The sequence below is a fragment of the Labeo rohita genome, unplaced genomic scaffold (assembly GCF_022985175.1).
Source record: "Labeo rohita strain BAU-BD-2019 unplaced genomic scaffold, IGBB_LRoh.1.0 scaffold_1117, whole genome shotgun sequence".
In the NCBI taxonomy this organism is placed as follows: domain Eukaryota; kingdom Metazoa; phylum Chordata; class Actinopteri; order Cypriniformes; family Cyprinidae; genus Labeo; species Labeo rohita.
Genome location: NW_026127249.1, coordinates 1 through 12720, shown reverse-complemented (window position 1 = coordinate 12720; position 12720 = coordinate 1). Strand labels below are relative to the sequence as shown.

The 12720-nt window shown below is 36.2% G+C and overlaps 1 protein-coding gene across 1 annotated transcript; it reads right to left on the bottom strand.

Moving 5' to 3' along the window:
• Window positions 1–223: 223 nt before the first annotated feature.
• Window positions 224–6536, bottom strand: LOC127157574 (membrane-spanning 4-domains subfamily A member 4A-like). The gene is made up of 8 exons (XM_051100798.1): window positions 6470–6536; window positions 6122–6306; window positions 5557–5667; window positions 5394–5462; window positions 4077–4220; window positions 1532–1654; window positions 531–611; window positions 224–432 (listed from the first exon to the last, which is right to left on the bottom strand). Exons 2-8 carry the CDS (start codon window positions 6284–6286, stop codon window positions 352–354), a joined length of 774 nt encoding a protein of 257 aa, XP_050956755.1. The 5' UTR covers window positions 6287–6306; window positions 6470–6536; the 3' UTR covers window positions 224–351.
• Window positions 6537–12720: the final 6184 nt, after the last annotated feature.

The following is a 12720-nucleotide window of genomic DNA, read 5'->3' as shown; positions in this document are numbered from 1 at the left end:
GTGCATGACACAGTTTATCACTCATGCTTGAGAAATATGTTTTAAGAAACATTTTTTTTCTGTTTTATTTAAGTTTTAATGATATGTATGTCTGTATGTCCTCCAGGAGATTGTTACTTTTTCTGCCAGGCCATTGTTGTAACAGTCAAGTAACCCTAACCCTAAGTAAAAAAAAAATAAATAAATTACATAAAAATTAATAAGCAGTTTTTATTCAGTATACTTTATTCTTACAGATTATATAGTAAGTGTTTAAAACAATCTAGTTTCACTGATGTGAAATCACTGGAGAAATGTATGCATCCCACAAAAACATCACACTACCGCAACACCACAACACTTTTTTAATTTTCATATTCTTTCATATTCGTTATATTGTGGGGGAATTTCTGCATGATGGTGATACATGGCAGGGTTGCTGACCACAGATATCTGCAAGAAAAACAGTTATTGCACCAATTAATCAACTGTTAGTTATTTTACCATTTCACTCAAAATCTAATTAAAATGGTGTTCTGAGCTTCTCTTACCTCTGGGTTGTTAGGATCATGGTAATGATTGGGTCTAAATTCACAGGGCTGTGGAGTTAAAACTTGTGGAACAAACGGCACCTTTGGAAAAATGAATGTAGTACTTTATGACTTTATGAAAAGTGCAGATTTAGGTATTTCACCTACACTTAATCAATCTGCACATGCAATGGCTCAATCCTCTATTACTAGTTATGTTATGACGTTTTGGAATTAGGGAGGCATAAGAAAAGTAGTTCACCAAAACGGAATATGTTAAATACAAAAAAGGGAATGTTGTACAAAAGGATGAGATTGGCGGCACTATAGCATAGAAAAAAGTTTTTAAAACCAGATTAAACACTGAACAAAAGTGTCAAGTTATCACATACATAGCATACTTTGTTCTCTTTCTAACAGGGCAAATGGAACGATAACACACTGACCGTCAATCAATGTGCTTTTTTTCATAGGGTGTATCCAATAACCCCATCTTTTCATTTCCTTTCTTCATTTTTATAAAACAACAAATTCATCCTCTGCTGCTGGTAAAAAATCTTACTTTTGTGTGTTTCTCATAGACCTGGATCCAGATTTAATTTACTGAGGGTTTTTCTGAAATGAATGAGGATGTTCTATTTAGACATTTCTGATTTGTCCATTGCTATGGTTATCATTATGGCAATCCAGTGGGCTATTTCAGGAGGGAATTTGACATAAATATTTGGATATCATTCCCATGAATCTGTCTGAAAAACATATGTTTTATTTACACATTCTAAATAATAAAAGATAGGCTGTCACTCACTTCAGCTTATTGCAATCTCCTGTTACGATAAAATTATCTTGCTAAATTGCACAGTGAATCTGAATTTAAGAATAAAAATATTTCCATTATAGCTTGTGTTTGTTGGTGCCAGTAAAGCGTGAACCTAAATGTGAACACCCTTGAAAGTAACTACTTCCATATACTCATTTGAGGGGTTTTGATGACAAAAAAACCTGATTGATGCATTACTCACTTGTGGAGAAAAACAGCAGCAGCAGCTGGTGGCTTTACAAGCATATGCTGACAGATAGATGGAGATGATGAACTCAAGGGAGGCAAATACCAGAGATATACTATGGATTCCCCAGTAGAGGGTCTGAGAGAAAATTCAACATTAGTATAAATAATACTATATGTAGTAATAAAAACACTATGCAATATTTAAGATTAGGGCTGTCAAACAATTACAATTTGGAATCTAATTACACAATGTGACGATTAATCAAATTAATCGCACATCAAATTGGGCTTAGAAATTACTCAGAAAAGATCATTTAAATCCGTTATTGTGTAACGCCACGCCAGCATGGCCCTCTTTATATGGCTGCCAAACAGGAAATCACCATAGAGTAAGCAGAGGGTAACAGACAGTATTGGGTAAGAGCTCCCTCTGCTTTCTCTATGGTGACTACCTGTTTGGCAGCCATATAAAGATGCCAAACAGTTCCTTGCAAAGAAAAAAACATCAAAATCCCGAGTCCTGAATAATCTGTGAATAGGGATATACAAGTCTCTGATTCACAGCCCACAGTAGATAGCGGTAATGCTCTATTTAAGAATGCGAACCACCAATAAAAACAAGTAAGAAGAAGAAGTCCCTTGCAAAGTATTGTTTTGCAGTTGCAGAATCTACCAAGTGTTTTCCATTGCCTCATTTCTTTGTCTTGTTTCTTCGCTATTGCTATTGCCATAGTCATAATCTTGTTCCTTTGTTATTTTCATTGCCTTGTTTCACTTGTTACTTTGGACTGCTCACTTGATTTTTGACCTTTTGCCTGTTTCTGGATGACACTTTTGTCTTGCCCTGGATATCACTGTTTGTTTGGAGATCGACCCTGCCTGTTTGACCACGTTGTGTTTCAATAAAGCTCACACTCTATCTTTGTTGTCAAGTTGAGTCCTGTTAAATATTGTGTTATATCAGTAAAGCATGAAAATTACAAAAGTAGCTTTAGGAGACAAAAAAAACATTTTCTTTTTTAATTTTTGGGTGAACTATCCCTTTAATTAGTTTTTAATTAGTATAGATTTTCACTTTTTATCTTAAGATTTTTTATTAATATGTAAATGTAAAGTTACTTTTTTAATGAAAACTAAAACTACCAGTAGGTGGCAGTAAATGTCTTAATGAGTCAAAGTGAAGAAAAGTCAAAAGTAAAGTCAAGTGATTCATTTATTCATTTAATTCCTTCAAAGGGCTGATTCATTCAGAAATGAAGTAAATGGCTCTCCTTGTGAATGAGCCACTGAAGCATTGGTTCACCTGATTCACTCGAGTCGTAGATTTATTCAGAAACTTTTTAATAGATATATATTTGTGTCTGCAAATCTGTGCAAAACCAGACAATATTGTTTCTATAATACAACACAATATTAAATTCTTTTTTATTGAACTGTTGAATAAAATCAATGGTACATTTACGCTTGTGCTATTTGGGACACAAACAGCATTCGTGTGACAGTGTACCCAACTGTATCATTAGATATAAATATGAGACGAAAACTCATACAGGAGCATTTTTCCCCAATCTCTTTAATTTTGGGGGCATATAACTGAATTGTTGACCTGCATCATGTTCGTCACCAATAGGTAAATAGGTGTGTTCAGCTTGAAGCATTGCTGGACAGAGCGATTTGTGTATGACATCAATCTTAGATAGTGAAGTGCCACTTCAAGTCAAACACACCTAATAAAATGTAAAATACGCATTTCTTGGGGCAGGGCTAAGTGTGTTAAAGGAGACGTGCACTTCCAGAACAACAAATTACAGATAATGTACTCACCCCCTTTAAAAACTCAGATTGTATTTTCTCCCTCAACTTCAAAATCATCCTACATCGCTGCAGAAACACAGACCCAGTGTTTGCAAAGAAGATCAAACACCCTTAACAAAAAAGGTAAAACAGCGATATAGGACAATTTTGAAGTTGAGGGAGAAAATACGATTGGAGTTTTTAAGCCAGAATACACAGAGTTCAGGGAGAGCAAGATAAGACGAGCGTTTGACATTAAAAATTACTTAAATTGTATTATTTTTATGAAAATAACCGATCGTTTCGCTAGATAAGACCCTTCTTCCTCGGCTGGGATCATTTACAACCGCATTTGGGATCGTTTGAAGCCGCATTTAAACTGCATTTTGGAAGTTCAAAATCGGGGCACCACATCAGTCCATTACATGGAGAAAAATGCTGAAATGTTTTCCTCAAAAAACAATTTCTTTACAACTGAAGAAAGAAAGACATGAAGTACATGAAGTATGTTATAGAGTACACCCACTATAAATTGTTGTTCACCTCCTTAAATTGTGTAAAAAAATGTTAACGTGTTTTTCTATAACTAATTCATTAGATTAACCTGTTAAATAGACAGCCCTAATATATAGGTAAAACTGAACAGTTATGCCAATGCCTTCTTGAACTGTAAATGATCAGTAATAGTAGAGATCTTTAAACCACTACTGAAATGTTGGAAACAAAACACTGGACAGATGAGCCCAGATTAAGGCTTGACTTACCTCATACTTCGTTCTAAAATAAGCACAATCATGACTGTCACAGTACGTGTCATATGGTCCTACAGCAAAAGCCAATGAAATTAAAATAAAGGCAGTTCCTGCGGTTATAGCACTGAAAATGTTCATTCCAAGTGAACCATTTACCTATTGGAAGGGGGGGAAAAGATTAATACATTAGAAATAACTATTACGGAGAAGGATAAAAATAAACTACTTGACATAAGTAAATAAATACAGCAGCAAGAACCAATGGCTCATGTGGATAATTCAAGGGTTACTCCACCCCAAAATGAAAATTGTGTCATTAATCGCTTAGACAAAATTTTGTCTCATCCACATCAGCGTAGCGCAAGTTTGGAGAGTATCCGCTGGACGCAAACTGCGTACGCCGGATACGCTGTTTTTAGGTTTTTAAGGCTGTTACAAGCCTTTTGGTTTTCATCCAAAATTTCTTAAATTGTGTTCCATAGACGACTGAAGATTTTACGGGTTTGGAACGACATGGGTAAGTGATTAATGACAAAATTTTCATTTTGGGGCGGAGTAACCCTTTTTAATGATACAATTAAAATACATCTTTTAGAAATTTGTTGTTGTTGTTCAACAACTTCACTAACAGTGTTCAGTCAATCTTCACTGAGTGTAGGTTACAGCAAATATGCTGCCATCAACAGTGAAACAAAAACTTGCAGCCAAAATGTGCCGCAGACGTGTGCAGTGTAAAAAAGGAGTCAGCTTTAGAATAACTAATGGTAAACGATAACTTATTGATATGAGTGCAGTCATTCCAAATGTCCAATAAAATAAAATAAAAAATAAAAAATATATATTTTTATGCTGCCCTGACTGCTTGCCTATATGCATTTGCTGGCTCTCACTGGTACAACTCACAATACTAATTAGTATTACAAAATTAGTTTGATAACTTTTTGCCAGCAACATTCCTAGCTGCAGTGTGCACGATTTGAAGATCAACTGCCTAGAAAGTCTTTGATTTAATTTTCATCTATAAATGTATTTATTTTTTTGCCATTTTGTCTAGAAAAAACCCTCTGAAAAAGACATACATACATATTCAATTACACTGAAAATGCAAATCATTATTTCACCACCTACAGTAGTATTGGACAGATGTGCATTTATGCACCCGAGTAGATGTGCACATTTGGGACCTTCCTGACATGTTTGGAATGCGGTCATTAATGCCTATACGCTTTTAGGGCGGAGGGAAGAAGATCAATACACATCAATACATAAAAACAGCACAAACATAACAGGGTTCCACCGCCTCTGCTTGGAAGTAACAAGTGTACATACCAAACACAAACTGGAGGGTGAATTAAGTTTGTTTTCTGCAGCAATGGAGAGTGAGCCTGTTATAATGTACTGAGAGGAGAGAGAAAGACAAAACAATTAGAGGCTTACATTGGAATATGTAGCTTGCATTATAAAAGACAGAATCCTGAATTGTTTTTTTTACAGTGATAGATCCCCAGTAAGTGATACCACTGTAGACAAAGATGGATTCTGCATGAACTGTAGACACGATTCCACACAGTAAAGTGAACAGACCAATCATTATCTGGACAGTCTGTGAGGGACAAGAAGAATGAACAGAGCAGGATAAGAATCTTTTGTAAATTAAAACATCAGTATCAGATTTTGTGGATCAGTATAAAATGTGGAATATACAATTATAGCAGCTGTAGTTTTGAACTTGTGATTGTGCTAGAAAAATATCCAAAACATTTTAAAATGAGAGTTCCACACTCAAAATGTAAGTTTTGTTCACATTTTTTAATAGATTACAGCTCCTAAAACATTCTTCTCTGTGACGTCTTTGACTGGTACAATGAAGGTTTTATTATACTCTGTAAATGATCAACCTTTTTTTATATAGGTCTTTCCTGCAATGTCACAAAGGCAATAAGTCACAATATGCAATTACAATTTGTCTATGCTATGTATTCATGTACTTTGTTTTTTCTTACCTCACACTGACATGCATACATAAAAGTCATCTGAACTTATGAAAAATTCCTTACCCCAAGGGCTTTTGGTTGGCTTTTCAGAAAAGCCTGAAGTCCATGAAGAGGTGAAACTGCTGGCACCTGTTGTACATAAACAGGCACAGGAGCAGTTGTCACAGTCCCAGCTGGTGCGTTTTGTGTCGGTGGTTGAATGTGGACGAAAACCGTTGAAGAGCTCATGATGCTGGACGTTCTTGTTTCTGAATCGGAATCAGTAAATTAAAACACGTAAAGGTTCAGATTATAAAATAGAAACCCATTCCATAATAGCATTTAGTTAAAAAACAACTATGCCAATAGTGCAAAGATAGTCATGTGTATAAAGGTACTCAAATGTAGTGCAAATATAATAATTTGTTTTACCAGAAAAGATCCTCTCGTCAGTTTGTTTAATCGCACTTAGCTCTGTGGTTGCACTTTGCTCTGTGGAGCTCAGTTGATTAGGAAGGGCTGGCCACTGTTGCCAGGAAATATATTTTTCATATGATAAGAAGTTTAAAAAGTACTAAGATAATTTAAAAAAAAAAAAAAAAAAAAAACAAAAAAAAAACACAGAATTGAAAAATGTGTTTTGTACTTTCTAACAAGTAATTTGAATGCTGATTTGGAAATTGGCATGTAAATATCGTAAAATAAAATACAATACAAATAGTGCCGATCAGAAGATCAGCGCAGCACAATATAGGACCCATTTTATGTGGTTGGTAATGTGGGTTTTACCAGCTGGTTCAGGTACTGTTAGTGATTGGTACTCATATCACAGATGACATTGTGATATTTTTTTCCCTCTTTTTGAAGGCATACAATGCTTACAATATCATTATCCAGTTGTGTTTACAACAGTAACAGCGATGCTATCTGATGATGTGTTACTGGTGCTGTTAAATGTAACAGTACTAACTTAGAACTGGGTTGGTTTAGTGTTAGGGGTTATTTGTTTTTTGACCAATCAAATCTTTAGATTTGGCTGCAGTCTTCAAAAATGGGCAGTTAGAACATTCTTGTAGACACTGGAAAGATGTCTTTGGTTTTTGGAACCACTTATACTGTGAAAGGGGGCTCCTTGTCAGCAGTTCTAAGAGAAGAAGACATAACAGTTAATAACTTGGCTAAGATTTTTAAGGTATGCTAACGTGTGCTAACATGCTCACCGTATTACAGAGCCCTGCACATGACATGAAGGAAAAAATATATCAGCAATAGCCACAAATAAAAGATTTCCTTCCCACAACTTACTCATTTTGAAAAATCATGGCCACATTGTATTTCTTTCCCTCATTTAAATTAAATTGTAGTTACCAAATTATTCATTCATTCTCTTGTTTTAAGTATCATGAAAGGGTTGTAGTAATTTGGTACTTGCTTTATTTAAAGCTTCTCCTACAGCAGAAGTAAGTATAAGGGTTATGCACTTTTGCAAATCGCCTTTCTTAATAATGTGCTAGTTAGCTGGTCGTTAGGTGGTTTATGCTGGTCCTTTGCTGGTTTAAGGTGGTCTTTGAACAGCTACATGACCAGCATAAACCAGCAAAGAACCATCTTAAACCAGCATCAAAACATACCTAACCAGCATCCCAGCATAAAAACATACCTACCAGCATATTTATTTGATGTGAAAAAATATGTAATATGCAAAATATGCGGCATGCGTGACATGTCTAAGTGTCCTAAAATTGCAGATACATACTCTGTTAATCTGTCTCATCTTTAACTTCAGGGGTGGGCAATTCCAGCCATTGAGGTCCACTGTTCTGTAGAGTTTGGCACCATCTCAAATTAATCATATAATGTAATTTATGTAACAACATACAGATGGTACTAAACCAGAATGAGATTTTTACCATCACCACTGTCTGCAAAATATATTCGCAGCTTTTGATTGCTGAGTGGCACTTTAATCTTCATGAAATATACGTTGTAGGCAAATATGGCAGAACCTATTTGCTGAAAAACTCTCTCCATATCCACACAGTGCTTGAAAAGACAGAGTGTCAGCGGTTAAAAGACTGTTCCATGCACTGTTTGTGTTTCTCCTCTTATCATTGTCAATGTCTTTTCTCTCTAGAACTTTTTTGCAGTCTAAAAGTGGCTCAATGATTTTTGCAACAGAAAATATCAGCCAGGCTTGAATTATATTCAGGGGTTACGTTTCTCAAACAAAAACCCAAAACAAGGGAGCAGTATATTTTTCATTTTGATCCAAGAGGATTTACCATCTCCAAATCATCAAAGTATAGTTGAATTTGTAGACCACTGGGACGTGTTTTATACAGCTCATGGTTTGCAAAATGATCACTATCACAATAATCAAGCATCTTACCTTGGCTGTCTAGTAGCAACATCACCAGTAGTCTGTGCAGGACCAACAGCTCTCAGTCTATCCAGTTGCAGCAAGTAGTATGCTTACAAGTGACTAAAGTTTCAACTCTAAAAGCTTTTCCGTGTGTACATTTACTCTTTCTGCACAACAGCACAACTGAAGTTGGCACCCAGACAAAACAGGTAATAAAAATGAAGTTTGATTTGTATTTAGTAAGATTTTTACAGTCTCTAATTGCACCTGTCTACATAATTTAGCCAGGCACACCAGGCCCCAACTCTTCCCAGAATCCCATTGCTTTAAAAGTTGATTCCAGCAACTTATATTTTAAATTAGTTCAGCTTGACCAAAGATATGTTTCAATATTTTACACATTAATTAATCAACAGCACTTTTTCCATACTTGTGTCATGTTCTGAATTTACACTGAACTTTATACTTTTTTTAACACAGAGATATGGAAAGAGACCAGAAAAATACAAGCCACCCAGTCAGTTTTGGGATACATCCACAACATATCCAATATTGAAAAAGGCACAAAATGACCATACTTATAAGAGACCATACTAGTTTACAAGAAAAACAATGTCTCTTGACTTGATGTTTTCAAACCGTGTACAACGATAGGTATGAAATGTTTGATACAAATTTCGAAAGCATATTAATTTTGAATGTTTAATGCCATCACTCCACCTGCACAATATCCATCTGATGCCATCACTTACAATAGAGGGAGCACATAAAACACATAAAATCACATTTACCCATTCCTCAAATTTATCCTGTTCAAGTCAAATAGACTACACTTATAAATCAACGCTTTCATCTACTCAGGAAGACCTGACCATCTCTGAGGTCCTGAAAGTAAACACCAAATACAGACAAGTATGTACTAAACTTGATTAAACTTATTACTGTTCATCCATGTTACAGTTGGCATTTTGATCAGTGTCTTGTTTACTTCTTGTTTTTCTTGGCGTTCCGTTATCTCTATGAGCGTGTTATCTCTCAACTGGTAACCCTCTGAAGACTAGGAAGGTTGTAGTTAGTGTGTGGGTTGGAAGTTAGGTCCGGGGTGTGCTTGTTTGATTCTTATGTAAACGCAGTGGTAAGTAATGGCAACGTTTGATTTGAACGACTTTATTAAGCAACAAAGTGTTGAAAAATTGGACAGCTGTCAAAAGGATGATTTATTCGTTATTGCTCAGCATTATGAGATTTTGCTTCCAGAACATTACTTAAAGATGTAAAAGCTTGTTTGCTGGCTGGTCTTTTTGAAAAAGGAGTGTTACCTGATGCTGAAGTAGTAGAGCAGGGGGAGCCGTCAGTCGCTGCTATACAATCTCCAGTATCTCCTGTTACTCTGCTAGATGCTCGTGAGGTAAGGTCATTGCCATCTATACCAAAATTTGAGCCGTTAATTGTCACTCTGTATTGGTAAATCACCGACGTCCCAGGTAAAAGATCACTTGAAGGTGCGGTTAGCTCGACTGCAGTTGGAGGCCCAGGATAAAAATTCAAGTACGAAGAGATGAGTTGCAGCATCAGTTAGAAAAATATTGTATCGAAGCGGCTGTGGTAGAAAATAGACCGTGTGTAGACCCCAATGTTGGTAATGTGAATTCTGTGGTTACAACTGATTCCGTTAATCCTGTATCTGCGTCAACATCTGTATTAAGTGATCCTTCGTCGGCAGTTCCATTTAACGTGGCAAAGAATAATCGCTTTAGTGCCGCCCTTTCGAGAGAAAGAGGTCGAAGCATACTTTCAGGCTTTTGAGCGTATAGCTATGGCTTTACAATGGCCAAACGAAGCCTGGTCATTAATGCTGCTGTGTAAACTCACTGGGAAAGCGCAGGAATTGTGCGCATTGTTGTCTTTAGAGGAGAGCGTGCAGTATGATGCGGTAAAGAATGCCATCCTCTGTGCGTATGAGTTGGTACCGGAGCACTACAGGCAACTTTGAATGACTAAAAAATCTGCTTCTCAAACGTACATTAAATTTGCACAGGAAAAGAGTGTATTATTTGACAGATGGATTAAAGCGTGTAAGGCTGTCGATTGTAATTCTCTGCGCAAACTGTTGCTGATTGAGGAGTTTAAAAACTGTTTCAGAACATACTGCTCTTTATTTGAACGAACAAAAAGTGACTACTGTGCAACAGGCGTCTATTCTGGCAGATGAATATGCCTTGATGCATAAAACTACATTTGTTAGACATCAGTCAGAATCAGGACTTGGTTCGCAAAAAGAGAATGACGTTTGCCAGTCTGATTCTAAAATAAAATCTACAGGGGTGAAATTCAGGCGCGAATGCAGTTACTGTTATTAATAGGGCACACTATTGCTGACTGTTATAGTCTAAAAATTAAAGAAACATGGCATGATGCTGTAGGTCAGTCTCGGGGAGTGGTTTTGCTTCAAAACATCTCTTCTCCATCTTGCGCTGTTCCTGTTGATGATGCTGAGGACTGCTTCAAACCTTTTGTGTTTGAGGGCTCTGTTTCTTTAACTGGTGAGGTTGAGGATCAGCGTATCGTGAAGATATTACGTGACACAGGGGGATCGCAGTCCTTTATTCTTGATGATATGTTACCTTTCTGTGCGGAGCACAAAGCGGATGCTTTATGTGGCAGTCCTTTCTTCAAGTTCTATAGGAGGCGTTGAGTTTATTATGGGAAATGATATCGCTGGGGGTAAGGTTATGCCAATGTTACATGTTATTGATACACCACGGGTGGAGATGTACCCTGACCAGCTTGCACAGAAAAAAACTTTTGGACTTCCAAAGATAGTTCAGACTGATCAAGGCTCTAATTTTGTGTCAAATTTTTCGAAAAATGCTGAAATCTTTGGGTATTTGTCACGCTGTATCTAGCCCGTTCCACCCTGAGTCCCAGGGGGCCCTGGAATGTTGGCATCAGACCTTAAAGGCCACTTTGCGTAAATATTGTCTTGAAACTGAGAGCGATTGGGGTGACAAGTGCCAAAAACAAGTGCACAGTGAGATGTTCACTGGAGGGTGTTTGAATAACACTGCGTTTTTAAACACTCTACAGGAGCAGTTATCTTATCTAGACAATGATCAAAAGCAGGACATTATCAAATTCAAAGTTATTCTGGGTTGTTTAATGATGTCCCTTCATGTACTTCAGTTCTCCAGCATGACATCGATGTAGGTTCTGCTTCACCTATTAAACAGCACGCGTATCGTTGTTCTGTAGACAAAAGAAATGTAATGAAAGCAGAAGTGGAGTATTTGTTGCAGAATAACTTTGCAAAATCTAGTCAGAGTCCATGGAGCTCTCCTTGTGTCTTGGTTCCTAAACAAGACGGCTCAGTCAGACTGTGTACTGATTTTCGGAAGGTATCTCAAATCAAAGCATGATGTTTTTCAGTGACACATGCATGTTTCATAAGGTTTCAAAGTTGTGTCCCTACTTTTGTCAACACTGTCAGACATTCATTAAAATGTAGTAAAACCAGGGGCAGCTTTCACTCTAAATGAACCCCTTGCCACAATCCTCCGCTGTAGAGTACATCAGTGTCAGACAAGCTCTGTTTTATAGTTTTAGAATATTTTAAATCCTAATGTTAATATTCCTGTGTCACACCACTGATATGTCAACACCTTCTTCCAGTTTCCAAGTAAATTATTTGAAATATTTAGATAATTTTATTCTCTTAAAGCAGGTTACATTAGCATCTAGCATCAACAGAAAAAGCAAAATGGCTACTACATGAACTCCATTTGTTTTGTGAAAGAAATGTCAAATTTGTCTACACAGATGTCACCACCGTAAGATTTTGTTTTCCAATGATATATCAAAATACTTAAATGTGATTCTTAAATAAAAGCTTTATATAAACAATAACATACTCACTGTTTTGTTGTTTGTTTTAATACAGAAGTTGATTGATTCAGTGTATTTGATAGGTAAAATGACTACAAATTCATGTTTTTGTCACCACCGTCAGATGTGTCATCTCCGTTAGTTGAATATTTTGCTAATATTTCGTTATGATATTTTACCTTTGTTGTGAAATTGTTGGTCACATGTGAAATTGTAATCTGTCTGCTGACATGAGAATGTATTTTGAAATGTTAAAACATTTTTAATGCTGTTATAAATAAAGCTGAAATTATATTACACAATCCAAGGTCAAAAGCACATTTTGTTAAAAAATTAGAAAAGTCAGGAGGTTGTATCAAAGCATAGCTCAGTAGCTACATAAATGTAGTTTCATTTGTTTGAGTACAAGGTTTTTAGTTTAATTTTTTTAATATTTCAC